The 26,813-nt window shown below is 40.0% G+C and overlaps 1 protein-coding gene across 1 annotated transcript in view; it reads right to left on the bottom strand.

The window, feature by feature from the left end:
* The window catches only part of slc12a3 (solute carrier family 12 member 3), a 152,449-nt gene that overhangs the window by 20,642 nt on the left and 104,994 nt on the right, over positions 1–26,813 (bottom strand). Inside the window, exons 16-22 of the mRNA XM_061928125.1 lie at positions 24,488–24,599; positions 24,253–24,381; positions 20,836–20,942; positions 20,683–20,759; positions 20,502–20,579; positions 9,112–9,195; positions 8,919–9,030 (exon numbers count right to left, since the gene is read on the bottom strand). Coding sequence (XP_061784109.1) covers positions 8,919–9,030; positions 9,112–9,195; positions 20,502–20,579; positions 20,683–20,759; positions 20,836–20,942; positions 24,253–24,381; positions 24,488–24,599 — 699 coding nt within the window. The remainder of the gene's footprint in view (positions 1–8,918; positions 9,031–9,111; positions 9,196–20,501; positions 20,580–20,682; positions 20,760–20,835; positions 20,943–24,252; positions 24,382–24,487; positions 24,600–26,813) is intronic.

Genomic DNA, 26,813 nt, shown 5'->3' on the forward strand with positions numbered 1-26,813 from the left:
ACAGTCAATATTTATTTATTTATTAGATTTTATTTTTTTCTTATATAATAAAAGTGAGCTTTTGTTAAACCAAATATTGTGTGTTTTTTTTCCATATACAACAACCTATCTGGACTCGATAAGAGAATCGATAAGGAATCGGTTCGATAAGAGGATTCGATAAGAGGCTCGAACTCGATAATTTCTTATCAAACATCATCCCTAGTTATCATTCCATTCACTTGCACTAATGGCACAAAGGGGTCACCTGAAACCATAAAATTGCTTATGTCCTGTTGTTATTCATTAGAGGCTAAATAGTTGAGTCTCTTTGGAATGCTTGAAAGGACAATGTTGAATGTGGGAGATAGGTGGTGTCGTAGACCACCTCATCTGTTTAGGGATGTTTTTTCAACGTTGACGTAGCTTTTAAACCATCCATCTTACCTGTCCAGAATCGGTACATTTTTGTCCTCAAAAAAGTGCTGTTTCTCTTTGAGGTGCAGGTAGACAGCTGAGTCTTTACCTAAAGAGTTTGCCCGTCAGACTAGAGATGTGACCTACGCGAACGCACCAAGTCTTTTCAATCAATCAATCAATCAATCTTTATTTATATAGCCCTAAATCACAAGTGTCTCAAAGGGCTGCACAAGCCACAACGACATCCTCGGTACAAAGCCCACATACGGGCAAGGAAAAACTCACCCCAGTGGGACGTCGATGTGAATGACTATGAGAAACCTTGGAGAGGACCGCATATGTGGGTAACCCCCCCCTCTAGGGGAGACCGAAAGCAATGGATGTCGAGTGGGTCTGACATAATATTGTGAGAGTCCAGTCCATAGTGGATCCAACATAATAGTAAGAGTCCAGTCCATAGTGGGGCCAGCAGGACACCATCCCGAGCGGAGACGGGTCAGCAGCGCAGAGATGTTCCCAGCCGATGCACAGGCGAGCGGTCCACCCCGGGTCCCGACTCTGGACAGCCAGCACTTCATCCATGGCCACCGGACCTGTGCCCCCCCCCCCTCAAGGAAAAGGGGAGCAGAGGAGAAAAGAAAAGAAACGGCAGATCAACTGGTCTAACAGGGGGGCTATTTAAAGGCTAGAGTATACAAATGAGTTTTAAGATGGGACTTAAATGCTTCTACTGAGGTAGCATCTCTAATTGTTACCGGGAGGGCATTCCATAGTACTGGAGCCCGAATAGAAAACGCTCTATAGCCCGCAGACTTTTTTTGGGCTCTGGGAATCACTAATAAGCCGGAGTTCTTTGAACGCAGATTTCTTGCCGGGACATATGGTACAATGCAATCGACAAGATAGGACGGAGCTAGACCGTGTAGTATTTTATACGTAAGTAGTAAAACCTTAAAGTCACATCTTAAGTGCACAGGAAGCCAGTGCAGGTGAGCCAGTATAGGCGTAATATGATCAAACTTTCTTGTTCTTGTCAAAAGTCTAGCAGCCGCATTTTGTACCAACTGTAATTTTTTAATGCTAGACATAGGGAGACCCGAAAATAATACGTTACAGTAGTCGAGACGAGACGTAACGAACGCATGAATAATGATCTCAGCGTCGCTAATGGATAAAATAGAACGAATTTTAGCGATATTACGGAGATGAAAGAAGGCCGTTTTAGTAACACTCTTAATGTGTGATTCAAACGAGAGAGTTGGGTCGAAGATAATACCCAGATTCTTTACTGATTCGCCTTGTGTAATTGTTTGGTTGTCAAATGTTAAGGTGGTATTATTAAATAAATGTCGGTGTTTAGCAGGACCGATAATCAGCATTTCCGTTTTCTTGGCGTTGAGTTGCAAGAAGTTAGCGGACATCCATTGTTTAATTTCATTAAGACACGCCTCCAGCTGACTACAATCCGGCGTGTTGGTCAGCTTTAGGGGCATGTAGAGTTGGGTGTCATCAGCATAACAATGAAAGCTAACACCGTATTTGCGTATGATGTCGCCTAGCGGCAGCATGTAAATACTAAAGAGTGCAGGGCCAAGAACCGAACCCTGAGGAACTCCGCACGTTACCTTAACATAGTCCGAGGTCACATTATTATGGGAGACGCATTGCATCCTGTCAGTAAGATAAGAGTTAAACCACGACAAAGCTAAGTCTGACATACCAATACGTGTTTTGATACGCTCTAATAAAATATTATGATCGACGGTATCGAAAGCAGCGCTAAGATCAAGAAGCAGCAACATAGATGACGCATCCGAATCCATCGTTAGCAGTAGATCATTAGTCATTTTTGCGAGGGCTGTCTCCGTAGAGTGATTTGCCCTGAAACCGGATTGAAAAGGTTCACAGAGATTGTTAGACACTAAGTGTTCATTTAGCTGCTGTGCGACAATTTTTTCGAGGATTTTCGAAATAAAGGGAAGGTGGGACACCGGTCGGTAGTTTACCATGAGGTCAGGATCAAGGTTAGGTCTTTTGAGCAGAGGATGAATAACCGCTTTCTTGAATGCTAGGGGAACAGTGCCAGAGGAAAGTGATAAGTTTATAATATTTAGCACTGATGGACCTAATAATACAAAAAGCTCCTTGAATGGTTCTTTTTAGTAAACAATGAGAACCGATTCGAAGCTGCGAGTTGTTTTTTATGCACATACAGAAGCAGTGTTGGCAATTGGCCAAGCTGCAGGCGTGTGCTACCTGACTGGTGGCTGGACGAGAAAAAGAGTCAGTGTCAATGGAAACAAAGCAACTTTTGGATTCATTTTTCTGGTACATTGTTCTAGTGCAGTGGTTCTTAACCTTGTTGGAGGTACCGAACCCCACCAGTTTCAAGTTATATGTTTTGGTAAAACTTTAGTATGGGGAACATATTCTAAGTAACAAAAACTTAATTTAGAGTTTTTTGGACACTAGGGGAACATATTCTAAGTAACAAAGACTTATTTGGTTAGGGTTAGGGCCAGGGTTAGAGGGCTAGGGTTTTATAGTGAGATCATGCCGAATAAGGCATTAATAAGTACTTAAAGGGGAACATTATCACAATTTCAGAATGGTTAAAACCATTAAAAATCAGTTCCCAGTGGCTTATTATATTTTTATAAGTTTTTTTCAAAATTTTACCCATCACGCAATATCCCTAAAAAAAGCTTCAAAGTGCCTGATTTTAACAATCATTATAAACACCCGTCCATTTTCCTGTGACGTCACATAGTGAAGCCAACACAAACAAACATGGCGGAAAGAACAGCAAGCTATAGCGACATTAGCTCGGATTCAGACTCGGATTTCAGCGGCTTAAGCGATTCAACAGATTACGAATGTATTGAAACGGATGGTTGTAGTGTGGAGGCAGGTAGCGAAAACGAAATTGAAGAAGAAACTGAAGCTATTGAGCCATATCGGTTTGAACCGTATGAAAGCGAAACCGACGAAAACGACACGACAGCCAGCGACACGGGAGAAGCGAGGACGAATTCGGCGATCGCCTTCTAACCAACGATTGGTATGTGTTTGTTTGGCATTAAAGGAAACTAACATCTATGAACTAGGTTTACAGCATATGAAATACATTTGGCAACAACATGCACTTTGAGAGTGCAGACAGCCCAATTTTCATCAATTAATATATTCTGTAGACATACCCTCATCCGCGCTCTTTTCCTGAAAGCTGATCTGTCCAGTTTTGGAGTTGATGTCAGCAGGCCAGGGAAGCTAGGGTCGATAGGGGGTTTAGCTCGCTCATCTGCGGGAACAAACTGCCGACATTGCTTGCCGTGTTACCGAGGCCCTTTGTCCCTGAATAGCTCACACACTCCGGCAGATTCAATGGGGGTCTGGCGGCAGATTTCTTTGACTTTATCGTTGGAAATGCATCTGCTTTGAGTGTCGCAGGATATCCACACATTCTTGCCATCTCTGTCGTAGCATAGCTTTTGTCGGTAAAGTGTGCGGAACAAATGTCCAATTTCTTGCCACTTTCTTATCTTTGGGCCACTGGTGCAACTTGAATCCGTCTCTGTTCGTGTTGTTACACCCTCCGACAACACACCGACGAGGCATGATGTCTCCAAGGTACGGAAAACAGTCGAAAAAACGGAAAATAACAGAGCTGATTTGACTCGGTGTTTGAGAAAATGGCGGATTGCTTCCCGATGTGATGCCACGTTGTGACGTCATCGCTCCGAGAGCGAATATTAGAAAGGCGTTTAATTCGCCAAAATTCACCCATTTAGAGTTCGGAAATCGGTTAAAAAAATATATGGTCTTTTTTCTGCAACATCAAGGTAAATATTGACGCTTACATAGGTCTGGTGATAATGTTCCCCTTTAATAATGACTAGTTAAGAGCCAATAGGTTACTAATTTGCATGTTATTAAGCAACTAATTATAGGTGAATATGTTCCCCATACTAAAGTGTTACCATGTTTTTATACTGGTGCATAAAATTAACCGTGCATGGACATCACCTTGTTCAAAGAACAAAACAAACACAGTGCATAAACTCACAACAAATTACACACCTGCGAATCAGTCTGACTTCTGCTGTTGCTGTATCCGTAATACGCAGATAGCGAGAAGTTTTTATTTACACGATGAGCCGGGTGTGTCTTGACCTCCGCCGAACCCCTGAGCCCGACTCAACGAACCCCTAGGTTTCGATCGAACCCAGGTTAAGAACCACTGTTCTAGTGTGAATATGTAAAGTAGTTTAGGCGCGCACACACCAGATAGGGTAGTGCAATTTTGAATTTCACATTTCTATTATGTCCTATTAGTGTTGTCCCGATACCAATATTTTAGTACCGGTACCAGTACCAAAATGTATTTTGAATCTTTGCGATACTTTTCAGTACTTTTTTTAAATAAGGAAGACCACAAAAACATTTCATTAATGGCCTCATTTTAACAAAAAATCTTACGGCACATTAAACATACCGTATTTTCCGCACTATAAGGCGCACCTAAAAACCACACATTTTCTCAAAAGCTGACAGTGCGCCTTATAACCCGGTGCGCTTTATTACGATTCATTTTCATAAAGTTTCGATCTCGCAACTTCGGTAAACAGCCGCCATCTTTTTTCCCGGTAGAACAGGAAGCGCTTCTTCTTCTACGCAAGCAACCGCCAAGGAAAGCACCCGCCCCCATAGAACAGGAAGCGCTTCTTCTTCTACTGTAAGCAACCACCCGCCCCCGGAAGAAGAAGAAAAAACGCGCGGATATCACCGTACGTTTCATTTCCTGTTTACATCTGTAAAGACCACAAAATGGCTCCTACTAAGCGACAAGGATCCGGTTCATAAAAAGACGCAATCTCTCCATCCGCACACGGATTACTACCGTATTTCACAGCAACTGATATTCCTGTGGAACGGGAGCACGTACGGTGAATATTCGCACCACAGGGAATGAGAAGTCATCCTTCACTGTGGTTCTAGCTTGCCATGCTAACTTCCACCCATGGTGATATTCAAAAGGAAGACCTTGCCAAAAGAGACCTTTCCAGCCGGCGTCATCATAAAAGCTAACTCGAAGGGATGGATGGATGAAGAAAAGATGAGCGAGTGGTTAAGGGAAGTTTACGCGAAGAGGCCGGGTGGCTTTTTTCACACAGCTCCGAAGGCGAACACACCTTCACTAAGACGGGCAGACAGCGCCGGACGACATACGCCAACATTTGCCAGTGGATCGTAAATGCCTGGGCAGATATTTCGGTCACAACTGTGGTCCGAGCTTTCCGGAAGGCAGGATTCACAGAACTACTGGACAACAACAGCGACACTGACTCCGATGACTTCTACGAGACGGAACCGGCCATTTTGCATCCCACGCTTGCGCAACTTTTCAATTCGGACACCGAAGACGAAGAATTCGAAGGATTTACGAATGAAGAATAACTTCAGAAGGTGAGCGCTATGTTTATTTTGTGTGTTGTGACATTAACGTTAAGGGCAACATTATGTTGCTATTGCTCTACACCATTTTGAATTTTACTATGTTTGTGATTGCACATTTGCGTACATTTTGGGACAGAGTTGTTAGAACGCTGGTTTTCAATATATTATTAAAGTTTGACTGAACTATCTGACTGTTTTTTTGACATTCCCTTTAGCGCAGCGTAGGCGCGGCTTATAATCCGGGGCGGCTTATTGGTGGACAAAGTTATGAAATATGTAATTCATTGAAGGTGCGGCTAATAATCCGGTGCGCCTTATAGTGCGGAAAATACGGTATGTTTCTTATTGCAATCAAAGAACAATTTTGTCCTTAAATAAAATAGTGAACATACTAGATAACTTTTCTTTTAGTAGTAAGTAAGCAAACAAAGGCTCCTAATTAGTCTGCTGATGTATGCAGTAACATATTGTGTCATTTATCATTCTATTTTGTCTAAATTATGAGGGACAAGCTGTAAAAATCGAGTATTAATCCACTAGTTCATTTACTGTTAATATCTGCTTACTTTCTCTTTTAACATGTTCTATCTACACTTCTGTTAAAATGCAATAATCACTTATTCTTCTGTTGTTTGATACTTTACCTTAGTTTTGGATGATAAAACACAAATTTACCGTAGGTATCGATCCGATACCAAGTAGTTACAGGATCATGCATTGGTCATATTCAAAGTCCTCATGTGTCCAGGGACATATTTCCTGAGTTTATAAACATTTTTAAAAAAGGAAAAAAGATTTTGTGACGATAAAAATGTTTGACGTAATCATAGTACAAGTAGTATCAACTACGTACACTATTGTACTTGGTATCATTACAGTGGATGTCAGGCTTAGATCCACCCATGGTTAGCGATTAGCTATCGTATCCTCTTACGGTGTGTAGTGAAGCATGTTTAGCTATTCCTCGTCCTGCAGGGATGATACTTGTAAGAAACGTACTTTATTCGTCGCCACGGAGGCGAGGATTAGTGATTTAGAAGTAGCTAAAACACTGCCGACTGTGAATGGACGTCCGCCGCTAGCTAGCTAGCCATGTCTGAAAGCACCTCTTCCTGAGGGAGTTTCAGTGTTATAACTTCACCTTTATCTTTAGTTTTCAGGCCAAAATGCATCCGTTCTCCCTTTTCTGTCTACACCAGGGGTAGGGAACTTATGGCTCTCGAGCCAGATGTGGCTCTTTTGATGACTGCATCTGGCTCTCAGATAAATCTTAGCTGACATTGCTTAACACGATAAGTAATGAATAATTCTGCTGGTAATCACAGTGTTACAAATAACGTTCAAAATCTAAAACATTCTCATACATTTTAATCCATCCATCCGTTACTGCACCATGTTCAAAAAGTCGCATTACGGTTAAGAAGTATTTTATTTATTATTGGTTAGCTTCAGAATAAATGTTATTAAAAAGAATAACAGACTTATTATACTCTAAAAATGTTGGTCTTACTTAAAAAACGCACACGCATTTAGTTGTATTCAGTGTTAAAAAAATATGATATGGCTCTCACGGAAAAACATTTTAAAATATTTGGCTTTCATGGCTCTCTCATCCAAGTCCGAGTCCATGGTTCTCGCCCGGAAAAAGGTGGAGTGCCATCTCCGGGTTGGGGAGGAGATCTTGCCCCAAGTGGAGGAGTTCAAGTACCTCGGAGTCTTGTTCACGAGTGAGGGAAGAGTGGATCGTGAGATCGACAGGCGGATCGGTGCGGCGTCTTCAGTAATGCGGACGCTGTATCGATCCGTTGTGGTGAAGAAGGAGCTGAGCCGGAAGGCAAAGCTCTCAATTTACCGGTCGATCTACGTTCCCATCCTCACCTATGGTCATGAGCTTTGGGTTATGACTGAAAGGACAAGATCACGGGTACAAGCGGCCGAAATGAGTTTCCTCCGCCGGGTGGCGGGGCTCTCCCTTAGAGATAGGGTGAGAAGCTCTGCCATCCGGGAGGAGCTCAAAGTAAAGCCGCTGCTCCTCCACATCGAGAGGAGCCAGATGAGGTGGTTCGGGCATCTGGTCAGGATGCCACCCGAACGCCTCCCTAGGGAGGTGTTTAGGGCACGTCCGACCGGTAGGAGGCCGCGGGGAAGACCCAGGACACGTTGGGAAGACTATGTCTCCCGGCTGGCCTGGGTACGCCTCGGGGTCCCACAGGAAGAGCTGGACGAAGTGGCTGGGGAGAGGGAAGTCTGGGCTTCCCTGCTTAGGCTGCTGCCCCCGCGACCCGACCTCGGATAAGCGGAAGAAGATGGATGGATGGGCTCTCTCATCCAAAAAAGTTCCCGAACCCTGTTCTAGACACTGTGTTTGCTTGTAAGTACTCTGTGATTGTGTGCTGCCGAACATGCTCGTCTGCTCGCAAAACCAGCAATGTCACGACGTGATGACGCACCGTCTTGCCCGGGAACCGATACTTTTCAAACAGTATAGTACCATTTTTGATTCATTAGTTCCGCGATACTATACTAGTGCCGATATACCGTACAACCCTATGTCCTATTGGAAGTATTGGAAGTCAGTGAAGTGAAGTGAATTATATTTATATAGCGCTTTTCTCTAGTGACTCAAAGCGCTTTACATAGTGAAACCCAATATCTAAGTTACATTTAAACCAGTGTGGGTGGCACTGGGAGCAGGTGGGTAAAGTGTCTTGCCCAAGGACACAACGACAGTGACTAGGATGGCGGAAGCGGGAATCGAACCTGGAACCCTCAAGTTGCTGGCACGGCCGCTCTACCAACCGAGCTATACCACCCAGTCAGAAGTAAATTTACAAGCAAAGGTTAGTTTCTCTTTCGATTATGTCGACAACCGTTTCTGTTGATGTCAGCCAGCACGAGTGTTGTCGAGATAAACAGGTTCCACTCCATTTTTTCAGTTTTAGTGCTGCCATTAAAAATATTGGGCTTAAGCCCCCATAATGTTGACATTAGGATTTTATTATTAATATTATTATTATTAATATTATACAATATGAAGTCCAATGAGTAATCCGAGTGCTTACTCCTCTTTCCGCTCCTCTTTGCTGCAACTTTCTCCGCCCACAAACACTCGAACTGTACATTTGGCCCAGCACTTCCTGCGAGTGAGCAGGTAAGGCAGCAGCAGGGTGAGGCCTGAAAGGCACACAGAAATGATGAGGAAACATGTGAAGCTGGATTTTTTAAAATGACTAACATGCACAAGCACGACCGCACCTCCATCATCAGACAGCCAGTACACGTCGATTGTCTTCTCTCCTTGCTTTTGTCGGAACAACGTTCTTGCTTGAACCGCCGTAGCTGCAAACAACAGGTGTGTTATATTATTGTATTTGCTATTAAAGTAGACCAGACGAGGTGTGTTTAGAACAGGGGTGTCAAGCGTATGGCCCGCGAACAGGTTTTATCCGGCCTGTGGGATGAGTTTGCTAAGTATACAAATTAACCTGACATTTTTGAATGAAAGAAACTGCTGTTCTACATTTGTCCACTAGAAGTCACAATAGCAATTCTTTGTATCTTTGTAGATGATGCTACATATGTACAAAATAAACCACATGATGTTAGTGCACCAGTCGAGGAAAATGAGCAAACTACATACATAACATACTGTAATTTGATTTTGATATAATTTTGTTTATCTTGATGGATTGAAAATTAACACCAAAGAGTTGACTGATGAACATTATCACATAATTTATTCAGAAAATATAAATAACGACAAAGATAGAAAACTATTAACCGCAACGTGTAAGTGTAAAAAAAAACCCCCAACAACATTATGATTTTTATATTTTCAGAATGTGCTTGTTCTATTTTTAAACAAAGAAAACAATCTAAAGTTGTCTTTATTTTTAAGTTATCGTGCCGTGATTTTACCAGTCTGGCCCACTTGGGAGTAGATTTTTCTCCATGTGGACCCCGATCTAAAATGAGTTTGACACCCCTGGTTAAGAAAATGGCAAGCTCATGATTTACAATAGATGCCTTATACATTCTAATGATAGTCATTTTCAATGACAGCGTTGGACACAAAATCATTCAACGAAAATGTCAATTCATTAAAAATTTGTATATACTAGACCAGTGGTTCTTAACCTTGTTGGAGGTACCGAACCCCACCAGTTTCATATGCGCATTCACCGAACCCTTCTTTAGTGAAAAATAAAAAATGTTTTTTTTTTCAAATACAACACAAAGTTATGTTTTTTTTTACTGGTGCACAAAATGTACCGTGCATGAACATCACCTTGTTCAAAGAACAAAACCAACACAGTGCATGAACTCACAACAAAATACACACCTGCAAATCAGTGTGACTTCTGCTGTTGCTTTTGAGAGACCAGTTCAGATATGCGTGGCTTCACATTGGCAAGTGTCACTCTCATTGGCGTTGTTAGGCCTATTTTAGGGGGGCTCAAACCCCCCTAAAATATTCTTAAGCCCCCCTAAATAATTTGGTGTTTTTTTGTTTTTTTTTACAAATAAATGCCGACATATTCATTATAAAGTGGCCCAAATATAAGTTTAAATAAATAATCATATAACCTGTTATTATTCACTCAGTTTCCCCTCACTTCGTAGCGTAAGGTAGAGAGCCCCTTTCGTGCGTCGGTATCCAATCCATTCCACTTGTTCATATAGAAAAGGCCCACATCACTCAAATTCCAGCCCGCATTTTCTCTGCGACCTTGCTTGCGGTCCTGCAGGTGTACGAAGCACATTATCTTCCTTTACAATGAGTGAAGCTGCACAAAACCTTGTGTGTGCAATTGTAAATCATTTATTTTTTAAGTTTTGTGTTTCTTGTAGAATCTATATAAAGTAATATACATAAGCCTATTGTTAAAATGAAAAAAAAACCATCATTAAATATATTTGTTTTATTGTATTGTTACATTAATAGCTGTTTTATTATTATAGGATGGCTTGTTAAACATTTAATAGGATTTTCAGAGGGAGGAAAAACCAAGACATTTAATATAAAATGTAAAATGAATAAATACATAAAAAGAAAAAGAAAATATATGGTTAAAAGCCATCGTCCCATAACAATGAATAATTTCTAAGTCTTTGTTAGCCGTTTGTGAAGTTTTGTGCTCGTGTGTAACATTCGCTCGCATCCTGTGCATCTCCTGGGGGCAAAGCCCCCCCTGTCCTTAAAAGCTAGTGACGCCCCTGGTCACTCTCATGTCATTTTCACAGCAGAGTCTGTTCCTTTTCTTAATTTTCATGTCCAGCATCCTTGAAAAGGATTGCTCGCAAAGATATGTTGTAACAAATGGTATAAAACATTCCAGTGCTTAATTAATAACTGGATATGTGTACTTTTCCATTTGTTGACACCAAAATGTTGAGAGCATTGTTATTCTGAAGAGTTGCTGTTGAACCTGGCTCTGCTGAATTTCAATGATTTCTTTGAGTTATTCATCATTGACATTTGCTGTCTCAACAGCAAACGTGAACGACGGCTGTCTCACCCATGCTGGATATGACTCTCTTGTAGGGACATATCCGTCGAGAGACTTTGCAAGCTCATCTAAGTGCGTGGCAATTGTTTGCTTCAGTTCCATGGGTACAGAAATGTCTCCGATTCCAGACACATCTCGTCGCTCACATGTGCTCCACTGAATGCTCAATGAGTTTTTGCGTTTGCTCACGCATATGGAAAATTAGAGGGAACATTGTTTGGGGGTATTCATAATATGCCGATAGGGAGAAGTTTTATTTACACGATGAGTCGGGTGTGTCTTGACCTCCGCGGTGGAGGCTCCGCAAAAACCCCTGAGGCTGACTCACCGAACCCCTAGGGCTTGATCGAACCCAGGTTAAGAACCACTGTACTAGACACATTATGCATACTAAATGCTGATATTATACAGTTAAAGATAGGGATGTAAATCGTTAGGATTTTATCGATACCAATATTGATATTCCTTATCAATACCGGTATTTATCAGTACTATGTGTACATAAAGATGTGAAAAAATTGCAATTTTTTTTAACATTTTTATTAGCACAAGAAGGTTGTGCACCAGTAACATCATGATATAACAACCCAGAGCAGGGAAGTATTTTATCAACACTTTGTTTCTATTCAGTACAATTACACTCAGCTGGAAATAATATTTATATATGGCATCCATGTACAAAGCACAGACCTTTTTACATCATATATCATATAAATTAATACAATTAATCCGGCCCATATTAACCTGACATTTTTGGACAAAGTCCTAGAAAAAAATTATATATCTATATGCACTGAAACAGCTCTGATCATGGTGAAAAATGATACCCACCTGAATACAGGCGCTGGCAAAATCTCAATCTTGGTTCTGCTGGACCTGAGCGCTGCCTAGGCTTTGACAGAGCTGACCATATTATCTCATTTCAGAGGTTAGTAAACTGGGTGGGGGTATCCAATTCTGCTCTTAACTGGTTCAAGTCCTTTCTGGATCGCAGGACATACTTGGTTGGAATTGTAATTGGTAACTGTGTCTCAATGAACTATTGGGGTTTCTCTGGGACCCTTGGGGGCATGTGCAATCTTGGAACTAGTGAGCATCCTGGATGATGCAAGTCACCCTCTGCATAGCGTTATCAGTAGCTAGAGGAGCCTGTTCAGTGCTAGACTGCTTCATCCCAAGTGCAGGACTAATAGACTAAAAAACTCCTTTGTCCCACACGCCATTAGACTGTACAACTCCTCTCTGGGTAGGAGGGGGGGGTACTAGGATGACAGGGTATGCAAAACAATAACAGTGCAATACTTTTTCATAACATGGTCACTACTGCCTAGTTTCTCTTGTTATATTCTTATTTTAATGTTATATTTTTATTCTCATTGTTGCTTTTTATTTTTATTCTATTTTATTTCCATTTATACCCCCATTATTTACTTTTTACTTTTTAAATTCGATCTCCATTCTGTACACTGCTGATGGAATTTTAATTTTCCTGAGGGAACTCTCCTGAAGGAATCAATAAAGTACTATCTATCTATCCATCTATCTATCTATCTATCTATCTATCTAGGCCAGCTAACATGCAGTTCCAATGTGTCTTACCACAACTATGCATATGACACAGGTGAGCGATGGCCTGTTGATTTACTTTGTCGCTGCATTGAACAGAAAAATGTGTGAATGCAAAACAATGTTCTTCAGCTAAACTCAGACAAAATTGAAATCATTGTCTGTGGCCCACAAAAGAAAAGAGAAACTATTATTCGTCACCTTGTGACTCCAGATTTCTAGCCTGATTACTAGGTTTTAGGGATCCCTGAAACATAATCAGGTTAGAAATCTAATCCATGCCTTTCTAACTGTGCTCTCTAAACCAACTCTAAAGTAGCTGCAGTACACCAAGAATGCTGCTGCTTGAGTCCTGACTAGAATAAGGAAATATGACCATATTAGGCTTTCTGTTGCTCAGAGAATAGACTTTAAAACAGCTCTGCGTGTCTACACGTTGTGGAGTCTCACTCAAGCACCGCCTGACAGGTAGGCACCTCACAGGGGAGGAGCCAGGGCATGGAGGCAGAGTGGAACACGGAGGACAACGCCCCAACCTTTGGCCGCATCACCGAGGGGCGGTACATACCACCAGTGTTGGGACTAATGCGTTACTGTAACGCCGTTATTTTCGGCGGTAACTAGTAGTATAACGCGTTAATTTTTATATTCAGTAACTCAGTTACCGTTACTACATGATGCGTTACTGCATTATTTTACCTTATTTTTTATGTAGTATCGGCTAGAAACAGAAGATCTGAGTGTGTTTTATTGGAGCGCTGCGGTGTCGTCCTTCTGTGTCACAAGGAAAAGAAGAGCCGTGCTGCGAGTGGGGGCGGATCGGGGGGGGGGGGGGGGGGGGCTCCCAGACCGTAGTTGAGGAGCGCAGGGGAGACGTTCCTCCAGGGCCTATGTACTTTGAGGGTAACACCCTTCACTTTACCCAGCAGTGGGTCTTTACAGCTCCGGACTCGAGGGTGAATGACGAGGCCGGCGGTTTGTTGCAACGTTGTGACTTTATTGGTGTCTTGCACGCAGCCATCCACCAAACTACTCACTGTTGCCGCTCCCTCACTTCTCTCCCCCACTCACTCACTGACGTCACTCACCTCACATGCTGTCATATCTTAAAGGGCCACACACACATACGCTACTCTCATAACAACTAACAAGACATCATGGCGGAGCCAGAAGTCGAGTTTCTTAACATGGGGATAATCTCACTACTTTTCTTTTGTCGAGCACAAAGAAAATAACATTTTAGTTAAATGTAAGTTGTGTCTTGGATCTAAGATCCCATATACTTAAAGTTAAGGTGCCAATGATTGTCACACACACACTAGGTGTGGCGAAATTATTCTCTGCATTTGACCCATCACCCTTGATCACCCCCTGGGAGGTGAGGAGAGCAGTGAGCAGCAGCGGTGACCGCGCCCGGGAATACTGCCCAAAACAGCAATTCAAATCTGCTGAAACAGCTACAAAAGCAACATGCTTCGACGAAACTAGTAAAGAGAGACACAGACTCCGATGCCACTTCAGCTCCACTTAAGGATTTTAACGGAGGGACTGCTAGCCAGAACAACATTGATAGAGCCATTGCAGCGTATGTGCTAGAAGACATGCAGGCTATTTCTACAGTGGAGTCGCCCGCTTTCAGGCAGCTATTTAGCATGATACCGGCGTCAAACAGCAAATGGCACGGAAAACATGTTCCAAGTACCTGGACAGTGAGTATATAAACATGGAAAGCGAGCTAAAGAAAACACTCCAAACTCTGCCTCTGCTCATCATTCATCACTGAAGATACACAGTCTAACAATTCTCTTATATATTCTTTCATTCTAGACTTCTAGAGTGTTTGATTATCACATCACTCTAAATGTATAGACTATAAAGTTCACAAACATAAAGAGGGATCCTAGTGGGCCAGGCCAATCTTTCCTTATCTCTAAACTAAAACTGGGGAAATGTGTAGAGTGGTCTGGGCTTCAGTATAGTGTTGATCTCCTGAATATATGATTTTATTTCACAATTCCTTGAGAAAAAAAATGCCTGGTTAGGCTTTGTGTATGTCATGTGTGCCTTAATTGGGTGAAGCCAGGTTTACAGCTATGTTGTTATTATGCTGTTTGTTACTTATGTATGTTGTGTTGCAGCTATTTAAAATAGTATGGTCAATTTGTTCTGGCCTGAAATAAATTGGCCCTTTGAAACATATCTTTGTCGTTGTGTGTTGTATGTAGACCACATTGCTTAGCAGAGTTCAGTGATGCAAATGCATGTCAAGTTGAGCAACAGATTGTATTATTCTCCAGTGCAATAACAGTACTAAAATGAAGGCTAAAAGGGCATTAATGGGAGCCTTTAAAAAAAAAATAAGAAAAAAATAAGTAACTACACAGTTACTTTTCACAGTAACACATTACTTTTTGGTGTAAGTAACTGAGTTAGTATCTGAGTTACTTTTGAAATAGAGAAACTAGTTACTGGTTTTCAGTAACTAACCCAGCACTGCTCAATCAACCTGAAGCGCCACCAGCTGTGCGGCCGAGTGGGGCCCAGCTACAAACTTTTCTTTACTCTGCCTCATTCAGGTCTGGCTCTCCTCTGTGTCGAGGCAGGTGCATCAGGCGGTAAGCTGAGACATCCACTATTTCCCCATTAATGACATCACTGGTGAAATGTTTACTGATGTTATGTTTCTCTTGTTTTATAGGCAAATGCCTAGGACATTTAAGAAAGAGTGCATTTAGGAAAGATTGAGAACCCCGGATGGGCGAGATTTATGTTTGTCAATTGAGACTTTCAATCAATCAATCAATCAAAGTTGATTTATATAGCCCTAAATCACAAGTGTCTCAGAGGGTTGCACAAGCCACAACGACACCCTCGGTTAAGATCCCACATTAGGGCAAGAAAAAACTCAACCCAATGGGATACAATGAGAAACCTTGGAGGGGGACCCCAGATATGGGGACCCCCCCGGGCGACTGGTGCATTGGACGTCGAGTGGATCTAGTTAATAGTGTGAGAGTCCAGTCCATTACGTTTGATGCTTCCACATCCTGCCCTTCCTAAAAGGACCTGTTCAATAAATGCCCCGTTTCGGCTTTCTGCACACTGTATCCCGTGTGTTGGTGAGAATCAGGTGCCACAATGTCTTGCACCAAAGTACATCGCTGACATGACAGAATGACATGATAGAACCATATGAACCATCTTAGGCTCTGTAATCCTCAGGTAGTGGTCTCAGAGTCAGGGCAAAACATGCTGAGGGTGCATTTCAGCTCGCTAAAATCTGGAAAACTTCAAATCAAGGTTAAAAAACGTTTCTTTAATTGTGTATATGACAAATCCACAAAATGAATTCATGATTTTCATGATGATTTAATTTTTATTCCTGATTTGCCTTCTTACAATTTTATGCATCTGTAAAGCACTTTGAATTTTCTTGCGTTCAAATTGTACTCTACATATTGTCTTGCCTAGCCACTCTAGCATACAAAAACAACTAATCGTCTCCTATGGGCAAAATTTAAGAAATCCGATTCGATTATGAAAATCCTTAGTCGAAGTCAGCTTTAGTATTTACTAATAGACCACAGATGAATGATGTCATTTTGCTAATGAAACCTGAACTGATTGTACTAGGGTTGCGCCATATAGATGATATACATCAGGGGTGTCAAACGTACGGCCCGAGGGCCGGATCAGGCCCGCAAACAGGTTTTAACCGGCCCGCGGGATGAGTTTGCAAAGTATAAAATTAACCGGAAATTTTTGAATGAAAGAAACAAAATAGCAAATCTTTGTATCTTTGTAGATGATGCTACATATGTACAAAATAAACCACATGATGTTAGTGCATCAGTCAAGGAAAATGAGCAAACTACATAAATAACATCTTGTAATTTGATTTTGATATCATTTTTTTTTCTCATTGAGTTGATCGATGAACATTATCACATAATTTATTCAGAAAATATAAATACCACAAATAAAGATAGAATACTATTAACCGCAACATGTAAGTGTAAAAAAAACAACAACATTATGATTTGTACAATTTCAGCATCTGCTTGTTCTATTTTTAAACAAAGAAAACAATCTGAAGTTGTCTTTATTTTTAAGTTATCATGCCGTGATTTTACCAGTCCGGCCCACTTGGGAGTACATTTTTCTCCATGTGGCCCCCGATCTAAAATGAGTTTGACACCCCTGATATAAATTATAAAAATTTGGCCAGCAATAGAGATTTTCATTCCTTCGCCATGTCGTGAAAATGCATGTTGATGACGCAGTCTGGCTGACAACAAGCTGCTAGCTAGCGCGGATAATGTCCCTCCAGTGTGAAGCCACTTTCATGTCACAAATACTCTCCTCCATGGAGGCAAATAAACTGTTTCTTTTGAATATCAGTGGGCCCCATTCAGCAACCGTTCTTAAGAACAAATTTTGTTCTTGGGCCTACTTACGAAGTTTTCAAGGAGATTTTATGTATTCACCAATGTTTTCTTAGCTGGGATTTGTTCGTAGGTAAGAACAACATCTGCAAGTAATCCAGAGCACTCTTAGGGTGGTCTATTTGTTTTTAAGTGTGACAAGTTCCCTTACTTCTATTGTCTAATGTTAAATTAATATCATAGATAGATAGATATATATATATATATATATATATATATATATATATATATATATATATATATATATATATATATATATATATATATATATATATATATATATATATATATATATATATATATATATATATATTAATTAATATTTGTATATATATATATATATATATATATATATATATATATATATAAGTATATATGTATATATATATATGTATATATATATGTGTATATCTATGTATATATGTGTATATATATATATATATATATATATATATATATGTGTACAAACCCCGTTTCCATATGATTTGGGAAATTGTGTTAGATGTAAATATAAACGGAATACAATGATTTGCAAATCATTTTCAACCCATATTCAGTTGAATATGCTACAAAGACAACATATTTGATGTTCAAACTGATAAACATTTTTGTTTTTGCAAATAATCATTAACTTTAGAATTTGATGCCAGCAACACGTGACAAAGAAGTTGGGAAAGGTGGCAATAAATACTGATAAAGTTGAGGAATGCTCATCAAACACTTATTTGGAACATCCCACAGGCGTGCAGGCTAATTGGGAACAGGTGAGTGCCATGATTGGGTATAAAAACAGCTTCCCAAAAAATGCTCAGTCTTTCACAAGAAAGGATAGGGCGAGGTACACCCCTTTGTCCACAACTGCGTGAGCAAATAGTCAAACAGTTTAAGAACAACGTTTCTCAAAGTGCAATTGCAAGAAATTCAGGGATTTCAACATCTACGGTCCATAATATCATCAAAAGGTTCTGAGAATCTGGAGAAATCACTCCACGTAAGCGGCATGGCCGGAAACCAACATTGAATGACCATGACCTTCGATCCCTCAGACGGCACTTTATCAAAAACCGACATCAATCTCTAAAGGATATCACCACATGGGCTCAGGAACACTTCAGAAAACCACTGTCACTAAATACAGTTTGTCGCTACATCTGTAAGTGCAAGTTAAAGCTCTACTATGCAAAGCGAAAGTCATTTATCAACAACATCCAGAAACGCCGCCGGCTTCTCTGGGCCCGAGATCATCTAAGATGGACTCATGCAAAGTGGAAAAGTGTTCTGTGGTCTGACGAGTCCACATTTCAAATTGTTTTTGGAAACATTCGACAGCGTGTCATCCGGACCAGAGGGGAAGCGAAACATCCAGACTGTTATCGACGCAAAGTTGAAAAGCCAGCATCTGTGATGGTATGGGGGTGCATTAGTGCCCAAGGCATGAGTAACTTACACATCTGTGAAGGCACCATTAATGCTGAAAGGTACATACAGGTTTTGGAACAACATATGCTGCCATCTAAGCGCCGTCTTTTTCATGGACGCCCCTGCTTATTTCAGCAAGACAATGCCAAGCCACATTCAGCACGTGTTACAACAGCGTGGCTTCGTAAAAAAAGAGTGCTGGTACTTTCCTGGTCCGCCTGCAGTCCAGACCTGTCTCCCATCGAAAATGTGTGGTGCATTATGAAGCGTAAAATACGACAGCGGAGACCCCGGACTGTTGAACGACTGAAGCTCTACATAAAACAAGAATGGGAAAGAATCCCACTTTCAAAGCTTCAGCAATTAGTTTCCTCAGTTCCCAATCATTTATTGAGTGTTGTTAAAAGAAAAGGTGATGTAACACAGTGGTGAACATGCCCTTTCCCAACTACTTTGGCACGTGTTGCAGCCACGAAATTGTAAGTTAATTATTATTTGCAAAAAAAAATAAAGTTTATGAGTTTGAACATCAAATATCTTGTCTTTGTAGTGCATTCAATTGCATATGGGTTGAAAAGTATTTGCAAATCATTGTATTCCGTTTATATTTACATCCAACACAAATTCCCAAATCATGTGGTAACAGGGTTTGTATATATATATATATATATATATATATATATATATATATATATATATATATATATATATATATATATATATATATATATATATATATATATATATATACAGTATATATATATGTGTATATATATATATATATACAGTATATATATGTATATAGATAGATAGATAGATAGGTAGATACATATAGATAAGATAGACATATAGAAAAATTAGGAATATATAGACATTTCAAAATACCGTGTGCGTCATGCCGCAGATCGTGCCCTGGGGAGGGAGCGCATATTTCACGACCGAGTAGACCTATTTGCCCGAAGTGACAAATATTTATTTGAACGCTTTAGGCTACCACAGCAGCCCCCCCTTTCTTAAACTTACGTTTTGACATTATGTATTTCTCCCGCGGGATAATACAAATTTGTCTTCTGTAATCTGTTTGTGTTTTCTCCGTGTGTTTGATGTTCGGCTTTTCCGCCTGAATTGCGCCCTTATATGGGAAATTAAGGGCGTTTACCTATGCAAATTACGGAATTAAGAGTGTTTACATATGCATATTGGGGAAATAAGGGCGTGTTTATATGCAAATTATGATAGACACGCACGCGCTAACCATTTGGCATTCAGCAACTTAAGAACAGCAGGTGGGAACAATTGGGCCGTTTAAGAACACGTCATGAATTAGAATGGACTCCTCTGAGGAAATCACTTAGGAAGAAAGATAAGAGGAAAAGTTAGGAACTTATTGCTGAATGTGGCCCATTATCACTAGAAGACACCAAACAGCCAAACATGCTACTCTTCCCTAAATTGTACTACTAATGTACTTAATGAAGAAAGCCGTAAGTATAGCATTGTAAAATGAAGTGTTTACCATGAATTGATTTACGTGGACCCCGACTTAAACAAGTTGAAAAACTTATTCGGGTGTTACCATTTAGTGGTCAATTGTACGGAATATGTACTGTACTGTACAATCTACTAATAAAAGTTTCAATCAATCAATCAATCAATCCAGGTAGTACACACTACTAGTACAGTACTATGTAGAACATTTGCTTACATGCACTGATGTTGTGAAATCCAGACGGTTTATATGTAGTGTTTATACACTCAGGTCCTTCATCAAAGCCTGGATTGACTGCAGACAAAAACATCAATATGGACAATAAATTATGAGGTTAAAATACACAGGTGTTTTACACTGTAGTTCCATTCACGATGACTTCATTCGTGGCTCTCACCATGTGACTGATGTGAAACGTCCAGTCGCTCTCTCATTCTCAGGACACACACACCGTACTGAAGATCAAATGCATCCCTGAAACCAGCAAATATATCAATATCATGACATAAAAAGACTTGAGATTGAGTTTAAACATGCAGACGATACTCACTGCAATATTGCGATGTAACTGTATGCCGCCTGAGGGGAGTCACTCAGCCAGTCTGACTTGAAACCCATTAGCAAGACGTTCGGTCGTATTCTACCCAAACCTGCACCCTGGAGTTCAAAAGTCCTCTCATTAGTATTGAACATATTTCTTAAAACAATTTCAAAATGATATACCACAGATCAAGTGGAACGAGATTCTTGTAAGAGGAGTAACTCTACGCCAGACTTGGGCGTAGACGCGGCCCGTAAAGTTTTTCAAACTGGCCCGCCGGACATTCCTAAATAATTTCTTTAGATCTTTAAGATCGAAACCATTATGTCATTATGATGTGCAGTGATGTTCTCAAATTACCGTACGTCTTGAACTATACAAAGTATTTCAATGGTTGGAATCTGCACTTTTGCATGATATACTAGTTACTATGGTAATCTAAGTCACAGATATTTCTAAGTTATATCAGATATATCAGATTGTAGGTGGGGTTTTTTTACCCTTCGCGTTCATATTTCTCTGTGTTTGTTGCATTTTTATTGCGTTTCGCTTGATTGTAAAATATGTCGATCGAGAAGGGGTGTGACATTCATATGTTGTCAATATTCAGTGTTTTATCGTTCATAGTTAATATTATAAATACCACATTCTTAATTTTCATGTACATTCTCATTCAGTTAAAAAAAAAAAAAAAATCCATTCCGTTTTTCAGGCGGTCTGTCATAAAGTTTTTAGCATTCAATCAGACATTAGTGTGAGGTTTTGTATTAGTGTTCCTATAAATCAGATATACCGGCCCCCAGACACAACATTTTTCTCAAAATTTGGCATCCCTCTACACCATAAGCATGGTTCATAACGTACCTCGGTTTTAATGTTACAGTTCGGCTCATTTTAGATACAGTAAGGAAACAAATTACAAAACATTAAACCAGGGGTAGGGAACCTATGGCTCTAGAGCTTGATGTGGCTCTTTTGGTGACTGCATCTGGCTCTCAGATTAATCTTAGCTGACATTGCTTAACACAATAAGTAATGAATAATTCCACTGGTAATCAGTGTTAAAAAGAACGTTCAAAATATAAAACATTGTCATGCATTTTAATCCATTCATCCGTTTTCTACCGCACCTGTTCAAGAAGTCGCATTAATGGTAAGAAGTATTTTATTCATTATTAGTTAGCTTCAGAATAAAAATGTTATCAACAAGAATAACAGGCGTGTTATACTCTAATGTTGGTTTTACTTAAAAATGCACACATTTTGTTGTATTCAGTGTTAAAAAAATATTATATGGCTCTCACGGAAATACATTTTAAAATATTTGGCTTCCATGGCTCTCTCAGCCAAAAAGGTTCCTGACCCCTGCATTAAACCATGAAACTGCTTGTTTACAGAGCAAAGTACGGGTAGTGTAACATCTAATAATAGGTCACTTACAATACAATCCCAATATTGGAGCCTTGAGTATTGGTCAGTACCAGTGGTGTGCCGTCAGGGCCAGCAAGGCCTTCTCTGCTGGCCTAACATAAACTATGATCATAAATTGATAAAAGTTAATTTTATTTTTAATTTACTTTACATAATTATATACAATTATTCATTATATTCTCTTCATGTCATATTAGGCTCCAGTGTTGCTTGTTTTTTCTTTAGAGCTTTTATCAGAATTCAGCTACCTTGTTGCCAGTGCTGCATGAATTCTGCCGGAGGCCTTCTGAATCAACATTAGCGGCGGCTGCGTAGTGTAAACGAACAGAGGACATACAGTTGATAGACAGTTGCGATAGCCAATCAGATCACTCGTAGCCCATATAGGTAGCTTTACGTTAAACGTGACAATCACAAATTGTGATTTGCGAAAGGAGGAAATGGCACCGGAACAGAGAAATGTTAATTTAATGAATTTTAACCCACAAAGAAGGGTTAATAAAAAGGATATTTAAAGAGAAACTAAATCTTGTGTGACAAGGTCGGCCGACCACGGAAGCTAGCTAATCTATTTGAATCAACCAATTACGAGTGGCACCACTGGCTTATACGACGTCGGTTGACAATGACGTTTAAAAATAATTTTAGACTGACTGTGTTTCTGTCAGGACGCTACATTACTTACAATACCTACAATATCACCGTCAAGCACTTGTTGCAGGTGGCCGAGAGTGTACTCATTTAGCCCCCAAATGAGGAAAACGATAACGACTTCTTTGTTCGGTCTGGTGACTACCGTATATGTTATCACCAGTGCCCTTATAGAACTGGGTAACTATTCATGTGCTAATAAATGTTATTGTTTTGTAATAAAAAAATATTGTTTTGTTTAAGGGTTGATAATAATAACGTTGCAGTACAGTTGTTATAGCTCGTTTTCTCACACTTGTGAGTATCATTTGCAAGTACTATATACTGAAGCAGGGGTGTTCTAATTTTTTGAATGGGGGTCTAAAAAATTTTGGGTAATAAAAAAATTTGGCCGGGGCTGCAAGCTGCCTGCATGCAAAATAACTATATATATATATATATATATATATATATATATATATATATATATATATATATATATATATATATATATATATATATATATATATGTATATGTATATATATATATATATATATATATATGTATATATCCATCCATCCATCCATTTTCTACCGCTTGTTCCTTTTGGGGTCGCGGGGGGTGCTGGAGCCTCTCTCAGCTGCACATGGGCGGAAGGCGGGGTTGCCAGCCGCCTGCATGCAAAATAACTATATATATATATATATATATATATATATATATATATATATATATATATATATATATATATATATATGTGTGTGTGCTATTTCTATTGTAGTTCTGTTATAATTGAATATCAAAAGTATCATCTGCAGCCCTCTCCAAGGTTTCTCATTGACATCCCACTGGGTTGTGAGTTTTTCCTTGCCCTTATGTGGGATCAGAACCAAGGATGTCGTTATGGCTTGTGCAGCCCTTTGAGACACTTGTGATTTAGGGCTATATAAATAAACACTGATTGATTGATCATATTGGTACAATATGCCGGGGGGGGGGGTCAAAAAAAGTGTGCAGTGTTCTCAAAATGGGTCCTTTAGCTGCACTTTGGACACCCCTGGTTTACAATGTTCATTGTTTCTATTCTTTGTCTTACTGAACAACGACAGCACACTGATTTCATAGCGGAGAGTGGCGGTCCTAGTTTCAAAGGTGCCCTGGGCGAGAGATCCTTTTAATCTCGTGAATGCATCTTAAAAAAGGAAGAGAGTTTTCCATGTCTGGCTTCTCCTTGGCAGTAAACAGTTCCTGTCACTCACTTTTTATATGTACCATGGGAAATCTGTACCAAAGCGACAAATGATAATACGAATACATGCAGGACTGTCTTATAGTGCTTGAATACTCATATAGTTTTTGTATACCTGGAGCAGCATGTTCACTCCTGAGCGTAGGTCTGCAGACAGCACATTTTTGTAGAAGGACTTGACCTTTCTTTGGTTCAACCACAAAATGTGACTGTCAATGCTTTGCACCAGTGGAGGGAGATTGCCCTGGGAAAATTGTAACAAAACAGGTCTCACCGTCTCAGGCAACTTTTGAAGGAATGAGAGATTTTAAAGGAATGAGAGATTTTAATGTATCGTATTATGCACTCACGGTAAGCACATGGCCACACATCATGAGACTGAGGTTCTTTGTCAAACAGCTGACCAGATCCACAAGAGCTGGTCGACTGCTGGGAGGTCCTGTCAGCACCAAACACTGTGGTCTGTAGTAGTGTACAGTAGGTTTGCAACATATTATAAGGAAAAAATAATCACAAGTTAAACCTTTTCTACCATACTGAACAACAAAATCACGATCAACAAATTCAGGGCATTAATCATAAAATCCATAAGAAGTATCAGTGTCATGATCTCACATGACAGTTATTAGCTTCATTTCCTGTCCAGCGCTCTTATTTTTGTTTCCACCTAGTATTTTCCTCCATTTGCCACCACTTTAGTCTGAGCCCTGGCTCCCTAACCTGTCCTTGGTTGCCAAACCCTTTCCTCTAGATTAGGCAGGATCATTGTTTTTACATGTACCTTCATGCTGCATAGCTTTCCCTATGCTTCCTGTGTACTTTTCTACCGCACTATTTTTGTTTTGTCGTCAAATACATTTTTACCTGAATTTCCCCTGCCGTCTCTGCATCCTGGGGTGACAACCAAAACAACCATGAAACAAAACGGGACAATTGTCATTGGTATCGGCAATTATACTGGCCCTGTATCTACATATTGAGTGTGACAGTTATATGTCATGACTTGGACTATGGCTTGGTTTGTTCTCCCGAGGTGCAAAAGATTTGGACCATACGTGGCGTGAAGGGGAGTACATGATTTATTCAAACACTATAACTACAAAAAAAAAAGGATCAAACAAAAGGCGCGCACAGGGGCGGAAGTACAAAACTTGACTATAAACACAAAACTTGCACAAAGGCAGAAACTATGAACAATTAAACAAAACTTGCAAACTATGGCATGAATAAAGAAAACTTACTTGGACGAGAAACCGGCATGAAAAAAGAGCAGCAAGGGTCTTAAGGGTGTGTGGAGAGTGTGCAGAAGCATAAATGCGGTATGTCGTCAGAACGACAAACTGAAAACAATGAACTTAAATACTATAGACATGATTAACGAAAACAGGTGCGTGACTCAAAACGTGAAACAGGTGAGTGACGTGACAGGTGAAAACTAATGGTTGCTATGGTGACAAAACAAAAGTGCACAAAAAGTCCAAAAACAAAACCGAACATGACCAAAACAAAAACATGATCACACAGACATGACATTATACTGTCATTATTAGTAAAACCTCATTTTTTAATTTGTAAACCTTACCAAAACACCCGATTCTAGTAAAACTCACATAGATACAATATTAAAGGCATTTTTAGACATATTACATGTTTGGTTTTGGAGTTATGTTTATATAACTTTCATAATTGGTATGACAGTTATACTGTCATATTGAGTAAAAATACAAACTTGCGTCATTGCAAACCTTACAAAATATATTTTTTCTAGTAAAACTCACAAAGATACATTTCTTCACGCATATTTAGACATTTTGCATGTTTAGTTTTGGAGTTATGTTGGAAAACATTTGTATTGCTTTTTTCGCATTATCTCAGGATTCTAAGAACATTACTGTCATATTAAAGGCCTACTGAAATGCGATTTTCTTATTTAAACGGGGATAGCAGGTCCATTCTATGTGTCATACTTGATCATTTCGCGATATTGCCATATTTTTGCTGAAAGGATTTAGTAGAGAACATCGACGATAAAGTTCACAACTTTTGGTTGCTGATAAAAAAGCCTTGCGTCTACCGGAAGTAGCAGACGAGAAGCGTGATGTCACAGGTTGTGGAGCTCCTCACATTTGCACATTATTTACAATCATGGCCACCAGCAGCGAGAGCGATTCGGACCGAGAAAGCGACGATTTCCCCATTAATTTGAGCGAGGATGAAAGATTTGTGGATGAGGAAAGTGAGAGTGAAGGACTAGCGGGCAGTGGGAGCGATTCAGATAGGGAAGATGCTGTTAGAGGCGGGTGGGACCTGATATTCAACTGGGAATGACTAAAACAGTAAATAAACACAAGACATATATATACTCTATTAGCCACAACACAACCAGGCTTATATTTAATATGCCACAAATTAATTCTGCATAACAAACACCTCCCCCCTCCCGTCCATATAACCCGCCAATACAACTCAAACACCTGCACAACACACTCAATCCCACAGCCCAAAGTACTGTTCACCTCCCCAAAGTTCATACAGCATATATATTTCCCCAAAGTCCCCAAAGTTACGTACGTGACATGCACATAGCGGCACGCACGTACGGGCAAGCGATCAAATGTTTGGAAGCCGCAGCTGCATGCGTACTCACGGTACCGCGTCTGCGCATCCAACTCAAAT

Source organism: Nerophis lumbriciformis, linkage group LG35 (assembly GCF_033978685.3).
Source record: "Nerophis lumbriciformis linkage group LG35, RoL_Nlum_v2.1, whole genome shotgun sequence".
NCBI lineage: Eukaryota > Metazoa > Chordata > Actinopteri > Syngnathiformes > Syngnathidae > Nerophis > Nerophis lumbriciformis.